The following is a 16826-nucleotide window of genomic DNA, read 5'->3' on the forward strand; positions in this document are numbered from 1 at the left end:
TAACTTGGGAGCTGATTGGAAGGCACATAGCAACAAGAAAACATTTTAAAAAATCTCTGCATAGGTCACTATTATGCTTAATGGTCACAATATTAATGTTCATAGATAATGACACATGGATCAACTGTTCATTTATGGCGGTTTAATGTGAGCCTTGCTGCTTTGACAAGCAGGTTAATGCTGAAGTCCATCCCAATCACTGGACTACGACTCTGGAGACCAGAGTTCAAATCCTCGTTCAACCATGGAAATCCACTGGGTTACCTTGGGCAAGTCACATTTCTCAGTCTCAGAGAAAAGCTAAGAATCTCCTCTGATTTTGCCAAAAAAATCTTGTGTTAAGTTCACCTTAAGGTTGCCCTAAGTCAAAAACAGCTTGACAACAACAACAATGAACATCCCAATATTGCTTCCATACACTCACTCACTCACTCACTCACTCTCTCTCTCTCTCTGTGTGTGTGTATGTGTGTGTGTTTGTGTGAGGCCAGGAGATAAAAGCTCCACAAACCATACTTGTCTCTAAAAGCAACTGTGCTGATTATGGAATTAAAGACCAAACCGTTCTATTTTTCACAGGCATTTTGCATTTATGTGTCACACTCTTGATGATTTTACACACTGTTTGTCCTGCGTTTTTCTTACTCTTATGTTTCTTATCTCAGACGAACTCTTCTGCTGAGAAGGTCCACTTTCGTTGGAAGCATTGGGCTAAATGGACAAGCCCCCTCTTAGCCTCTTCACTTCCAGAGCTGGAAACAATTGGCTGGAGACTTCTTTGATCACCACTTATGCGAGAAGACGTCCTACTGAATTCAGTTGGGCTTTTTTTCTGAGTGTACTGAATTGTGCTACCAAAGTGTAAATGACATGGTTACTGAAGTCTAAGGCCATAAGCTCAGCAGAGTGCAAGACTTTAAAATGAATATAAATAAGAATGTGTTTATGTGTGTGTTCGTATCTTCAAGTCACCTGTCGACTTATGGCATCCTTATGAATTTCATAGTTTTCTTAGGTAAGGGCTACTCAGAGGTGTTTTTTGCCAGTTCTTTTACTGAGCCTGAAATTTTCTAGCACAGTGAACTCCCACAGCAAACTGTAACAATGCATAACAAATGGGATTGTATCCTTAAAGGACTCTCAAGTGAAGCAAAGCAGATTCAGAGAAGAAAAGAAAAGAGAGGGATACACAGAGAATCTTAAAATATTAATGCCTCTCAGTAGCGGTTGCTGGGGAACATGAGCAGGAAGTTTTGGTAGCTGATCCAGCACAGCTCTCATGTTATCAGTTTAATATTAATCTTTAAAGTACAGTGAACAGACTAAGCTTGGAAGATCTACTCTCATGCCAATTTTTGTTTCTTAAACCCCAAGTCAATCAGCTGGAGTCAAGATGCATGGAGAAAGATCTGATGTTTTTTGTGGGTTTTTCAGGCCTTTGACTTCACAAAGATCTGATGCTCAGAATTAAGAAAGAGGTTGTCTGGTTTGTCAATCCAGTTCCTTCATATACAACTACGCACATACATCATCTTCATTTTAACAATTTAATTTAAACTGTGAGAAAACCTTTAGTGTTAAAGAACTGGGCCTGAGAAATCTATGAATAGATTTAATTTCTCTTCAGCCCTATTTTAAATTGTGCGTAAACATTTTTTGGTAGAATAAAGGGGTCATCAAGATTGTGCTTATGTACATAAAGAGTAAAGATTACACACAGAGATATCTTCATGTAGGATATTGAATACTGTGACCTCTACAATCTGCATATCATGTGACATAACATTTTTATTTGCACCTACATCTCAGCAATACCATGAGAATAAATACATTGCAAATATCCTGCCTAACATTTGATCTACCAATTCAAATGGAGACCACTAGCCATGGATGGTCGCCCAATACTGGATCCATTTATACCTCTGTTTTTCTTATAAACCTACTGCATGGAGGGGAGGTTTGACAAGCACTTGGCTTTACTTAGACTTCATAGAGCTTTTAGAGCCCATTACTTCTGTAGGCCTTCCTTCCTTCATGGTTTCACTTTTGGCAGGGAACTCAACAGTAGTTGGCAATACAAGATGGCAAAGGATGCCTGGAGCAGGAATCCATGGCTAGAACAAATCTTTTTGGTACATTTTGCTGCCAGTTGCATCCCACCCCCCCCCAACCCCCCCAGAGTTACCCAAAAGAAGTGAGGGAAGGAAGAGAAAATCCACCAGTCTGTAGCAACCCATTTCGCTGGTTTCTTATTTCCTCTATGCCCACAGCTTCTGTGGCCAGTAGCTACACTGCTTTAACTACACTGTAGACCAAGAGGATTTTGGCCTATATTTACTCCTCTTGCCTCTTCAAAGTCAACCACAAGCAGTATAATGCAAATAAATATCTCAAGGAAAAATATAGTGCCTGCCGTTTGTCCGATCAAATTCACACTCTTGCCAAATCCTATCTTGTTACCCAGTATGACAAAATATGCATTAATACAAAGAATATTAATGGCCAACAGTGAATTAAAACCTGGACTTTTCCTTCTGGGACTATGGACAATCAACTGGAAATAAATTATGGAAGAATACAACAATATATGACCGCTGCAACAAGACTATTACATGCTCAGAAACGGAAGAGTAATGTATTACCTACAAAAACAGAATGGTTGCTAAAAATGAATGAGCTAGTAAAGATGAATAAATTGTGAATTTTGTTTAGAGATTATTCGCTGATCACTTTTTTGAAAGATTGGAAACTCGTAATAGATTTTTTCAGAACAAATGAGTACGATGAGTACTGATTTTGATTATTAGTATGAGTTAGATGAATTGTAACATTTTAGGTTATAAAGAGGGAGCTAGAACCTTAAGAATTACTATATATGCAGAAAAAATAGTTCAAAGTCATATTTTTTAATTTTTTTATTCTGTTTATTATTTTATTCTTTTAATTGTTTATTATTTGTTATAGTATAGTCTGCATTGTCTTTTATGCTTAGATTCTTTTTGTATTTTGATTTAATGTAGTTTAATGTGTATGTTTTGTTCAATGATTGAATTTTTAGTGTATGCAGAACTTTAATAAAGATTCTTTTTAAAAAAGAAACATGCGTAATTAATTTATGGAATGCATGACAACAAAACAATACTGGCCTATCTGTTAGGAAAAGGGAGATGGCTGCCTTGGGTAGTTGATTTTTGGCATCATGAAAGGGAAGCAAATTGTTAACCTATACTTTATTATTATTCTGTTTTCTTTGCCATAAAGAAGCACTTGTGGAACTTTCTGCCACAGGTGTCAAAATTACCTGCTATGTTACCAGGTAGCAAATGACCCACCACCACCAAAGGTCTTAGGCACACAACTAGGTCGTCAAGTTACTTTGGTACTTGTGGCAGAACATTACCTCCCTTCTTCCCCTGCCGTAAATGAAGCAATAATTTTCTGTTTTCCATGGCATTCCACATCTGCTGTCTAAGCAGGGGTGTAAATATGGGAGAAAAGAGGGCACTGTCCCTCATACAAGAATTGTCCCTCCCACAGACACACACACCTTTTCCCCCCCTTCAGTTTCCAAATTTTCTATTACCGCAGAGAGGGAAACACTGGAAATTGTTCATGCCTACATTTGCTGTGCTCATATTCACTTGGGTACTTTGGTTGCCCCTTTCCTTTGGATGCCTAACCTGTATTCCTAAATGCTCAACTGAAGTTTTAGGTTATTGCAATGGAGACTGAAGGAAAATTTCACACATGCTTGAGGCAGATTCCATGATCTGCCTAATGATTAGACCCTTCAATAAGCTTTGGTGAGGGCCATGGGCTTGTGATGGCTTTCAAAAGGAGGAACTAGACAGATTCAGAATCTATACAACTATAACCCATCTACAAATTATACAAAATCTCCTGAGGGTGGTATATAAGGCAGTGGTATACTCTAAATGAGTAGCAACTTTAAAGGAGGAGGACTCAGAAAAACAGTGGGTGGGATGTGGATCTGAGCTGTTGGCTTCTGGCTCTGTTTTGGGGGCCTCTGATTGATTATGATGATCATCATCACCATCTTCATCTTGCCTGTTTTCTTGTCTGGGACTCAAGACAGCTTACTAAAGTTGAAACAAATATGGCTAAAAATTTACATCATACAAAAGTTTAAAGTATAATTAAACTATCAATAAAAACAAACGATTAAAAATAAAAAAAATATAAACAACCCAGCATGTAAAAAGCCTGTTCCTCCTGAGCAGTCAGATCTCAAAGGCCTACCAAAACAAAAAGGTCTTCACCTATCTACTGAAGGATAACTAGAATGATACCAGTCTCACCTCTCTAGGGAGTTCCGGATAGGGTTGCCAGACTGCAGGATCTCATGAGCCATCTCCAAGCAGGAAACAAAGAGTATAAATTCTCCAGTTTTTATGAACTCAGCTCTGAGCAAGAGGAAATGGCTATATACAAATCTCCTGCTCATTAGGCACAGCAGCAGCTTTAAACAATTTGCAAGAATTAATTTATTTGTTGGTGCCTTATCTGGACTCTGGTGGTGGGGGGGGTCTATATATTTATTTAGCATTCTTCTCTCCTCCCAGTTGTTGAGGTGCCATGCTTTACCCTCTACTCTGGTCTGCATCCACCTTCTGGCTAGCAGAAGCAGAGTAGATTAAATGTTCCTTAATTTGTTTCACCCAAGATGATGAGCAACTGTGATAGGTACTTAATTACATGGCAGGGAGCCACATCTAGGGGTGCATCTACATTGCAAAAATAATGCAGTTTGACACCACTTTAAGTACTGCAGCTTCATCCTATAGAATCCTGGGATTTGTAGTTTTACAAGGTCTTTAGCCCTCTCTCCCAAAGAAATCATGAAAAATTATGGAACGTTCTTAAAGACATGGGAGTGTCACTACATGCGATAGTCCTGATGAGAAATCTGTACTTAGGACAAGAGGTTACTGTTAGAACAGAATATGGGGGAAAAGAATGGTTCTCAATTGGCAAAGGGATCAGGCAAGGATACATCCTATCATCGTATACAGAAAACATACCAATCAGACTTAGAAAAATGGGTGAAGATAGGAGGAAGGAACATCAGAAATTCTGATATGCGGATGACACCATACTACTAACAGAAAACATCAGACTTGGAACAATTACTAAGAAAGGTAAAAGAAGAAAATGTAAAGGCAGGCTCAATGCTGAACATAAAAAAACCAAAAATAATGACCACTGAGGCTCTATGTAAGTTCAACCTAGATAATGAGGAAATCAAAATAGTTAAAGACTTCCCGTACTTTGGATCAAAGTTTGATCAGGACAGAGACTGCAGTCAAGAAATAAGACTAAAAAATGGAAAAGAGGTCATGAAAGAACTAGACAAAAAACAAAAGAGTAAAGATATACAACAAAGCACAAAAGTTCCCCATGATTATGTACAGATATGAGAGCTTGACAGTGAAGAAAGCAGATAAAATCAACGCATTTGACATGCAGTGCTGGAGAAGAGGACTAACGATACTATGGACGACTAAGAAGACAAACAGATGGGTCGTTGAACAAGAGATCAAATCTGAATTCTCCCTGGAAGCCGAGATGATGAAACTGAGTCTGTCATACTTTGGCCACATCATGAGAAGGCATGACTCATTAGAAAAGACAATAATGCTAGCAAAGGTAGGTTAGTAGAAAGACAGGAAGACCACACCCAGATGGATAGACTCAATCCACAGGCCTGAATTTACAAGACCTAAGCAGAGGAGTAAAGGACAGGGGGTCTTGGAGATGCCTCATCCACAAGATTACCATGAGTTCTGGTTGAGACAAGGGCAGTTAACAACAACAAGCCAAAGAGGGCTGGTGCCTTACAAAACAACAAATCCAAAGATTCCTTAGGATGGAGCCATGGCGATTAAAGTGGTGTCAAATTCCTTTCTTTATACAGTGAGAGCCAGTATGCCATATTGTTTGATTGCTGGACTGTGACAATGGCAATCAGGATTTGATTCCCAGCTTGGCCATGAAACCCACCGGAAGATCTTGGGCAAGTCCCACTCTCTCGGCCTCAGAAGATGGCAATGGCAAACCTCCTCTGAACAAATCTTGCAAAAATAAAATAAAATAAAAACCCATGATAGCGTCACCATTAAGTTGGAAATGACTTGAAGGCACGCAGCATACACACAGATGCACCCTCTGTCTCAGGTTTTGGCTCTGAAAACTCAGGGCCCGCGTGCTCCTGAAGTGGCAACCCTAGTTCCAGAGCCTGGGAGCAGCAACCAAGAAGGCCTTCTCCCATGGTACATACCTAGGAGGGTGAGTGAGAAGGGCCACCCCAGAAGACATACAACCAGCCACTATGGATTGCATTAGATCAGGTTGACCAGACATCCTAACTGCAACAGAGGATAAGGCACCACAAAATGTAGTATGAAAGAAGATCTTGTAGCACCTTTGAGACTAACTGAAAGAAATAAGTTGGTAGCATGAGCTTTTGTGGGCTTGTGCTTCTTCAGATGCATTTGTTGGAGTGACTCCACTAAACAATCTGCGGAAGTAGGCTCAAGTCTATGAAAGCTCATGCTCCCAACTTCTTTCTTTCAGTTATTCTCAAAGGTACTACAAGATCTCTTTTCATACTGATTTTCATTTCTAACTTATGGCAACCCTCAGGGGAACCTATCATGGGGTTTTCCTGGCAAGATTTGTTTAGAGGAGGTTTACCATTCCCTTCCTCTGAGGCTGAGACCATGTTACTTGCCCAAGGTCATCCAGTGGGTTTCATGGCCAAGCTGGAAATCAAAGCCTGGTCTCCAGAGCTGCAGTCCAATACTCAAACCACTCCACCACACTGGCTCGCCCATGCTTCTTAGTCGTGCTCCAAATGGAGGACCTGTTGGAATGCCTCCTGGACAGAAGGTTCAAATGGAGGACAGGTCTTGGAAAAGGAGCCCCAGTGGTGCAGTGGTTAAATGCCGGAACTGCAGCCACAATGTTGTGAGTTCAATCCTGAGGGGCTCCAAGGTTGACTCACCCTTCCATCCTTTTAGGGGTCAGTAAAATGGGTACCCAGCTTGTTGGGGACGTACAGATTCTTAGTGAGTGTTGAATGCACTTGGACTTTATCACACAGGGAAAACCTGGGCTTTAAACTGTGATTATCGCATGAAAATCATGCAATCACAATTAAAATTTTCACACACATCGCGATTAAAGTGTCATTATCCCAGGAATAAGCAGGCAATAAACAGCAACAAATCATTCACGGGATTTCCCCGCAATCAATTTGTTGCTGTTTATTGCCTGGTTATGCCTGGGATAATGGCTGTTTAATTGCGACATTGTGTGAAAATCTTAATTGTGATGGCATGATTTTCACGGGATAACCACTGTTTAAACCCCCAGTCTTCCCCGTGTGGTAAAGTCCTGTGAAGTGGTATAAGAAATGTAAATGCTATTGTGATTGCTATAAAAGGAGGGCACCTGCTCACCCTGCGTTGGATGGGCCTCCAGCTTGACCCAGCAGTTTCTCCCTCCCTCCCAGCCACCCACCCATACCTACCTGGGGGCACACCTGGCAGATGAGGAGATCAGGCATGTGCCAAGATGGTGCCGAGGGGCTGAGCTGTCCATGCCCACCCTCCCCATCTCCCTGCCCCCCTGGAGGGAGGGTGACTTACTGAGGGCGGCCATGGTGCCAGCTTCTAGGAGGAGGCAGTCGGGTCTCCCTCGGGCCTCCAGGAGGGCGCTGGGCAGAGGGTCCCGCTTCCAGAGGAGCCTCAGCCCTTTGCTCAGAGCCATGGGGGCGGCTTCCCATCAGGCGGTGGGGCAAAGAAGGTGCCACTTTCTGAACACAGGAGCCTCAGGGAAGGAAGGAAGGAAGGAAGGAAGGAAGGAAGGAAGGGAGATACTCTCCTCCAACTGCAGAAACCCTAACCCCAAAGAGTCCTGGAAAGTTGGGGCTGAGGGAGAAATGGTCTCCAAGGCCTCCCTCAGGTGCCAGGAATTAAGGGGTCCCTCTGAGGGCAAGGGGACCAAAATGGAGGACCAGGCACCACTAAAAGGAGGACCTCAGAGACAATTTTTTTTAAATTAAAAACCCCTCCTAGAGGTGCCCCTCCATGCTTCTGAGTCCTGCTCAAAATGCCATTGCTCCTGGGCAGAAGGGAGTGCAATGGAGGGACATCATGACCCAAGACAAACGAAAAGCATTCCTAGAATCCCTCCTGGGCAGAAGGGGCTGGCATGGAGGACAGGTCCTGGAAAAGGAGGACGTGCCTGGTCTCCCTGGGAGGGGGGGATGGAAAGGGAAAGAAACACAGAACTTTGGAGGCGAGAGGAACCAGAAAGCAAATAAAAGAGGGAAGACAAAAGGAAACGCCAAGCTCGCCGAGCTGCCTCCCTGCTTGGGCTGCTGGGTCTAGTGCTGAGGGCGCAGCAGTCTTCTCTGGAGAGAGCCAAGTCCAGGAGAGGTCTAGTTCCCAAGTCCCCAGGGGGAAAGGCGCCCCTTTTTAGCCCCACAGGAGCCCAGGGAATAGGAAGGGGGGGGGGGTTGCAAAGAGGGCGGTGAGGAAGAGGAGGAGGAAAAGAGGGAGGCAAGCTTGGAAAGGAGTTGTGGCTCAGTTTCCGGACTTTGCTGTTTCCTCCTTGGAAAACCCCTCCCTCCCTGCCTCCCTCCAGCGCCTGAGGCGGAGGCAGCCTGGCCCTCCTCCTCCTCCTCCTCCTCCTCCCCTCGCTTGCTGAAGGCTCTCTCCTCTCTCTGCCCCTTCCTTGCCCTGCTGCTGCTGCTGCTGCTGCTGCTGCGTAACCTTTGGGCAGGGCTCCCAAGGGGCGCCTCCTCCTCCTGCTGCTGCTGCTGCTGCTGCCCAGAGGTTTCCTTGGGCCCCTCCTGCAGGAAAAGGGCCCTCCTCGGAGTCCCCCCAGAAGAGACCCCTCCCTCCCCATTGTGGCCTTAGGGCCACAGCACAAAGACACTGAGAAGGCTTTCACAGCCAGCAGCCGCAGGGTTTTGAGGAACTACTACAATAAAGGAGAGTACTGGCCCATAGGGAATCCTTATGGGATGCTTGCCCCACAGGGAATGAATGATTGGGGAGTGCTTGCCCATAAGGAGGCATTGGGGGATGCTTGCACAGAAAGAAGCATTGGGGAATACTTGCCCAACGATTGCCCAGTCAACACCACACAAATAAGCCACTGTGAGACCACTTTAATTGCCTTGGGTCAATGCTAGGAAATTCTGGGAACTATAGTTTTCTGAGACATTTAGCCTTCTCTGTCAGAGAGCTCTGGTGCCACAATAAATTACAGTTCCAGGACTCCCTAGCAATGAGCCAGGCTGTCCAGGAATGCTACCAACACACACTCACACGGCTGATAAGAGCCTGCTGGGCAAAAGGTAAACACGCCGAGCTGCCAAGAAGCAGTTCCTCAACAATGCCAAACAACGTCCAATAGAATAAACCACTAGCCAATCCAAAGTTCAGGATTACAGAGAGCAATACTACCAGTCCAGTCCGAGGTCAAGAGAGCCAGAGGGTTGGTCAAAGTATCTGGTCCAAGGTCAAGGATTCAAAGGGAGTCAAGGGTCTAGGAAGCCAGATCAAGCAGCATTCACTAATGAGAACTAATAGTCTCTGGCACGAGAGCTCAGGTGCCTTATATCTACTTTCCTTATCACAGTTGCTGATTGCCTGATTTCTCAGCAAGCCTCTTGGAATGCCGAAGGCACACCCTTTCTGATCTCCTCTGGGTAAAGGTAGGAACCTCAATGCTCTGCTGCTCTATGTCTCCCAAGGCTGGGCTGCTGAGCCCCAGGCTCTACTGGAGGAAATCCCACAGAGTAGGTCTGGCTGAGCCAAATCCACTGGGCCTGGGAGAGCAGAACTGGGGCTTGGCACAGCCTCAGGTTCCTCCTGCACCTGAGGAGCTGAGTCCTCCTCCTCCTCCTCCTCCTGGCTGGCCATGACACAGGCAGTTAAAGCAATCTCAAACTGGTTTACTTCTGCAGTGTGTTTTGGACCAAAGAGACAGAAGTATTAGGGGGGGGGTGGACTAGGTGACCCTTGAGGTCTCTTCCAACTCTGTGATTCTATGATTCTAAGAACAAGTCATGTGCTGGTGGCAAGAATACAGTTGCATTAGACACAGGGTTAAAAAGGTTAGAGGTTGAGAGGTGGGGGGCAAAGGCAGCTGGGTTATTATTATTAACCTTTATTTATAAAGCGCTGTAAATTTACACAGCACTGTACATACAATCTTTTTAACTGGACGGTTCCCTGCCCTGGCCACTAGTCAGGATATTTTACTTCTTTTTTCTTCCTTTTTGAATTCTTTCTCACTTCCTGCCCCAAATGAAATAAAGCCTTCAACTTCACATTGAAATGTTTTAACCTTGCATGGCAGCCTTTTGTGGGCTTGTGAGTGTTTTGGTGGTGTTGGAGGGTGGAAGCCTTGTTATTTATTTATTTATTTATTACACACACACACACACACACACACACACACTTAATAATATGTAACACATACACATATATATACAGGGACTCAAGGCAGCTAACCCAAAGCACTGGGTTTCTATCAGGGATCTGATCTTTCTCCCTCTGGCACTGGGCACTTGCAGAACTAAGTTCTTCATACAATTCCATGGAGGACTGTAGGGTGTAAAGTTGGTTTAGCAAGACAACATGGTCTACTGGTTTGAGTGTTGGACTAGTACTCTGGAGACCAGGATTCAAATCCCAGCTTTGCCATGTAAACACACCAGGAGACCCTGAGCATGTCACCCTCTCTCAGCCTCAGAGGATGGCAGTGGCACCTTCCCTCTGAAGAGACTTGCCAAGAAAACCACATGATAGAGTCCCCTTAGGGTAGCCATACAACAAGAACAACAATGTTGGTTTACACAGAAGGTGCTAACATTGGCACATTTCAAACATTAATCAAATCGGAACATGTGGCACTCTTCACTACCATAGTCAAAACTTTCTTTTGCTAGAGCACAGGTTATATACCTTTGTTAACAAAGCAGATGTGTTGTTCCTGGGCATTCGTCAACAGAAAATTTGGTACCAGGTGTAGAAATGACAGGGAGAGGTACAGGTCCCCACAACAGAAAAAGAAAACACAGTAATAGGTTTCAGCAAACTTTTTTTTAATCCAAAACAATATGTGCACGTGACGTGAAACAACAAGGTCAGGTAAGCCTTGTATTAGTAAACAAACACTAAAGCATTGAGAGACCACTTGAAAAAATTTTCTGTAGTGCAGATGCAGCCTAGGAGGTATATCAGACGTGGTGGAATATCCGCAGTCACTCCTGTTCTTGCAAGTAAAAGCGCAATGTTTTTCCACACAATATCCGCAGTCACGGCTGTTCCTCAATGCGAATTCACGTTAAAGTGTGATTGTGTATCACACTGGTTGCCCTTCCGTCAAAGTTCAGATGCGGTGTCAGTTCGTGTATTTCGCTGCAAATTCACGCAAAGCGGAGTGAGAGAGCATTGTCTTATCACACTAGAGCCAACCACAACATATTGGAAATAAGATTCAGCAGTAATGCGCATGCTCAGTGAGGATGGGGAGCGTCTACACCGTTTTTGCTTCCGGGGGCAGCGAAGCAAGGGCAGCTTTCCGTTTCAAGTTTTCGCGCTAATTTTCGCATGAATCCAGTTCTTCTTTTCACGGAAACGCGAAATGCGGCCCCCGAAAGTGCTGCTTGCTCCGAAAGTGAATGGAAGTGAATGGGGGAATTATTCAGCGCTGCATCATGGGAAATTGAGACCCGGTAAATTTGCAGCGCGAACCCTGATCACTTTCAAATTTGCATTCCATACCAGGACAAAGCGCCATGAAATCAAAATGAACTTAAATGCGCATTCTCTCAGTGCACTTTTCACCCGACTTTAAAATATGGAGGGGTCACTTCGGAAGTGTTTCTCAAGCGTTTCTGAAGCAGGTCTGTAGAAGGAAATTGCGTCTGATAAAACATTGACGTTACGACGTGAAAGCGGATTGTTGGAAGCTGTATCACGTCGCAAATGTTCCTGAAATGACACGGTAAGCACCCAAATTACCTGTCTGATATACTTCTAGGTCTCGGGTTTTAGCTCTGAAAACTTTGAAATAAATACATTTCCCAAAATGTAGCTATGAGTGACTTTTTCTTTCAGCAAGCTCCACTTATGATTTCACTGTTGCTGATCTAACCTACAGACCTATGCTTTTTTAACATACTGAAGTTGATGCTGAGGTAGGTTTATCTCCTGTCCCCTTTACACTTTTGTTTTGCTGTTCACACATACTCACTAAGGGATTCTGGAGAAAACTACTGTTGTGAGCAGACTCATACAGTGCAAGGGTAGGATTGGCTAGAGTACAATCCCAAGCTTTCCCAGCTCAAGCTTTATAGTGTTATTTACTAGAGGCATGCTTCTGCAACCTGACACTAAATCTGTTTCTCCAGTCCTCCTTCACCATCTTCCCAATGCCTATGCTGCTAAAAAGAGCCTTCCGGGCAAAGAATGGGGAGAAAGAGTTGCTTTTTTGACTGAAGTATGCCTGTAGGTAATTATGTCTGTGTTTTCCCATCTTGCATACCTCTGGATGTGATTCATGGAAACATGGTCATATTTACGAAGAAGCAAGAGCTATTTGACAGTGGAATATTCTGCCTTAGAGTGTGGTAGAAACTCCTTCTTTGGAGGTTTTTAAACAGAAGTTGGATGTCAGGGCTGCTTTGATTTTGTTTTCCTGCATGGCAGGGGGTTGGACTGGATGGCCCTTGTGGTCTCTTCCAACTCTATGATTCTATGTATTATTGTGTTTATGGTACAAATTTATAGACAAACTGTAACACATAACTTCATCTGAAAAGTTCCAATGATAGCATCTTGTCTATAAAGGATGCAGCCCAATTTCAGTCAGATACTACCGTTGACAGAAGAGTTTAAAACAACAAAAATGCTTTCAGCCAGGGCTGTTTCACATCATACTGCTTTGCAACTGCTGAACACTGATATGGTTGCTTGCTAGTAAAAAGAAATGATTATCTGGCATTTCCTTAGTAGAAGCTAGTACAGTGGGCCCTTGGTATCTTCTGGGGTTTGATTCCAAGATCCCTCCATGGATACCAAAAATCCATGGATGCTCAAGTCCCATTATATAAAGTCATCGAAAAATGGTGTGCCTCATATAAAATGGTAAAATCAAAGTTGGTTTTTTTGGAATTTATTTATTTATCCTTGGTGTAAATATTTTCTAACTGTGGTTGGTTGAATCTGTGGATGAAAAATCCATGGATACAGAAGTTGGACTATAGCTGAAGGTGCTTCCTTTTAAGTGGCTGAATGTACCCTGAGGAATCAGAGATCAGTGGTGGCTGGGAGCTTCTGTGTCCATTGGAATAGTGCATCTGCTTCAGGATTTAGTCTAGAAGGTATCTATCCAAGTTCTGAACTGTGCCCCTAAAACAACTTTAGCACCTAGGATGTTGTTGGTTATTATGTGCCTTCAGGTCAACTCCATCTTGTGGCGACCTTATCATTGGGCTTTTTAGCAAGACTTGTTTCAGAAGAAGTTACTACTGCTTTCCTCTCAGCTGAGAAAGTTTGACTCCCCCTAGCATCCCCAGTGGGCTTTCATGGCTATGCGGGATTTAAACCCTGGTGTCCTGGAGTCCTAGGCCATGACCCAAACCACTGTGTCATGCTGGACTATCTTGCATAGGCCCTTTGATTTTCAGTCTAAAGCTTTGCTGATGTGGAAAGTGCCATTGCCAAGGATGAGTTGTTTGTGGCAAGGGAGAAGAGAAAAGACTTCTGTTCTGAAACTATGCAGTCTGAATCTAAAGAGAAAGGAGAAACTCGTTCAGCTTTGACCACGGAGCCACAGGGAAAGAGAATATTCCAATTAACTCTGAATGAAAGCACAGCCACACCCTACAAGAAAAGGAAACTCATAATAATTTAGGTCAGCTGTTCTCACCCAGTGTTGCACATTCTTCTACTCAGATGCAAAAGTTTAGGTGGGGTACAGGGTTTTCACAAACAATTTTCAACTATTAGTGAATTTTTAAAAAATTATTTCTCCTCTGAATTGTACTATTGTAATTTTTATGCCCTCAAAACCTACCATAAATGACAGTAGTTTTCAAAGAGATAGTTATGGTAATTTGGCACAACATAAAAAGAAAAACATTTACATTAACTTAAGGACTTAAAGCATAAGGCCATCACTATTCCAAATCACATTATATCACATCTAGGCTAGGAGTCTGTTGCTTAGTCCCAAGGATAGGAGACCCAACCAAACAACTATGGAATAATTGAATAGACTCAGTGTAGTAATGGAATTTACCTCAGTTCAACCAGTTATTGAACTGAGGTAAATTCCATTGCTTCAATGAGTCTATTCTATTTAGGACTAACAACAGAAGCTAGGTCCAACTCTGTCACTTTGTACTCATTCATATGTCACCATAATATACAAAAATCTTAATAGCAGATTGAGAACAATGTTTCCCCAACTGTTGCACCCCAAAACCTCTCCTGCCTGAGAACCACTGATGACACCGTTATCATTTGGATGCATGGACTGAAACCATTTGAGTGGTTTCAACTGAATTTCTACAACATTCACCCTACTATCATCCTGAGCCTGGAACAATCTACACAAGAAGTTCATTATCCTGACACCACTTTACAACTGCTTCCTGGATAACTAAGCACCATGCTATACTGAAAGCCCACCAATTGCTGCATATACTTACATGCCTCCAGGTTCCAATGAGAATATACTACCAAATCTATTGTTTACAGACAAGCCCTCTGACACAGCTGCATCTGTTGAGATCCACAAGACTCATGGATCTACAGCAAACATTTTTCATACTACAATATCCACCCAATAGGAGGAAGACAAATAAACAAGGCAAGCCCCAGAAACCATTTAATACAAGACAGATCAAAAACAGAAAATGACAGAACATCATCAGTTGTTACTTATAGCTCTCAGCTGAGACCACACAACTGCATCATCAATGAACTACAACTAATTCTGGAGAATAATACTGTCCTCTCACAGGGTCTGAGTGGCTGGCCTTTTTTGTGTTACAGACAGCCTTACAAACTTAAAACAACTACTTGCCTACAACAGAATATATAATATGGATCAAAATACAAGGACAAGACCCTGTTACAAACCTAGATGTCAACTTTGTCTCCACATACACTTTGTCAGCAACATCATGCATCCTGCTTCCAGCAGTTGTCATTGTAGGACTACCACAGTGGGATCTTTTGGTTGACTGTTAGTTGATCTCAGGAGGCCTGCATACATCTTTATTAGGCCAGCCTCCTGCTGAGCTGACTGGGAAGCTAACTAAATATGTTGCTTTGCAAAGGGATCTTGTATCACCTTTGAGGCTAACTGACAGAAAAAAGTTGATAGCTATGAACTTCTTTCCTTCAGTTAGTCTTAAAGGTGCTACAAGATCCCTCTGTATACTGATTTTCCAGACTAACATGGCTATGTCTCTGAATTCTAGATACATTGCTTTATGCCTTGCTTTTCCTTCCCTGTGCGTGCCACTTGTGTAGTGCAATCTGAAAACTGGTTGTCATTAGCCCTGGCTTGTGTTAAGGGAGATCAAACTCAAATGTCCAAAGCTGTCTGAAACTTGTTGGGTTGGATTTCAGGGTGGGAGGAGCGATACCACGGCTGGTTGTGCTTTTGCAAATGCAGTGTATCTGTCTTGTTCCTTGTGTGTGTGGTAGGCAGTGCTGTGGCAGCAGCTTCTTACCACAGAAGAGAATATAACTCCTTTTGTATCTGGGCTGTTACACGGCTGAGTACACTGAGGGCTGCCCTTGGCTGAGTACACTGTTATCTACCTGTCTCTCTGTCTAACATCCCATCTTTCTATTGGCATGGGGCCCAGTTACTTGGACTTTATACTCAATATATGCATGCATGCATATCATCATTTACATTTTGTGCAGACAGGTAATATTCACAAAGTAGATTTCTTAGTATGAGTAAGAGAAGGAAAAATACTATTTCCATTATTCTATGTATTAGTGAAAAGGTAATCTCCTTCCTTGACAGCTTCCAGTTATATTGTGCTTCCAATAGGTATGTGACTCAGAGGTTTCAGTGCTGTAGATTTTAGGACAATACACCCATAGCCACAATAGTTATGTTTAAAACCAAACAATTTGAGGGTGAGGTTTGATACAGTGAATGGAGACGCCTTATTTTATTTTGCCTTCTTTTATTCTAGCTGTATTGTAAATCATTCCTCCCTTTCAGTATTGGGGTCTGGGCTGTGTTTTGACCCTTTTTTTAAACACTACTCTTAGCTCTAAACAATACTGCCGTTATTTTTGCTGCATAATTGTTGAATGTAAAGACAAACAGTTCTCCTCTTTGGTTTAATCATACAGATGCTTCAATTTACAAACCCTGGATCCTCACACATTACATTCATTATCAAATTCACATGTGAAAGACAACTTCAAAAAGATATATTCCTTTATTCCCTCTTGACTCCTGTGGTCCAAACTAGATGAGACATGCAGTCACAAATACAAGGGAGAGGCCATCATTTTATGGCAGAGTTCATTCTTTGCATGCCAAAAGGTTCACAGGTTCATACCCTAAGAAATGTTAATTATAATCTCTGAGTGAAATCTGCTATCTCATCAATCTGCATTTTTTCTATTAAACTCTTGAGTTGTATGCAGCCACAAACAAGTGAGGCATCAAATGAGAGAAGACCCAGTATTGCTCTTTCTCCCTGAAAACCTTTGCCAAAATTTTATGTTAGCTTTATTCTG

The 16826-nt window shown here is 42.8% G+C and overlaps 1 protein-coding gene across 1 annotated transcript in view; it reads right to left on the reverse strand.

Annotated features, from left to right (window-relative positions):
• Positions 1–8040, reverse strand: part of SYNJ2 (synaptojanin 2) — an 89605-nt gene extending 81565 nt beyond the window's left edge. Inside the window, exon 1 of the mRNA XM_089530124.1 lies at positions 7671–8040. Coding sequence (XP_089386250.1) covers positions 7671–7791 — 121 coding nt within the window. The 5' untranslated portion in view covers positions 7792–8040. The remainder of the gene's footprint in view (positions 1–7670) is intronic.
• Positions 8041–16826: the final 8786 nt, after the last annotated feature.

Source organism: Sceloporus occidentalis, unplaced genomic scaffold (assembly GCF_023333645.1).
Source record: "Sceloporus occidentalis isolate IW3139 unplaced genomic scaffold, rSceOcc1.0.p SCAF_6, whole genome shotgun sequence".
Lineage (NCBI taxonomy): Eukaryota > Metazoa > Chordata > Lepidosauria > Squamata > Phrynosomatidae > Sceloporus > Sceloporus occidentalis.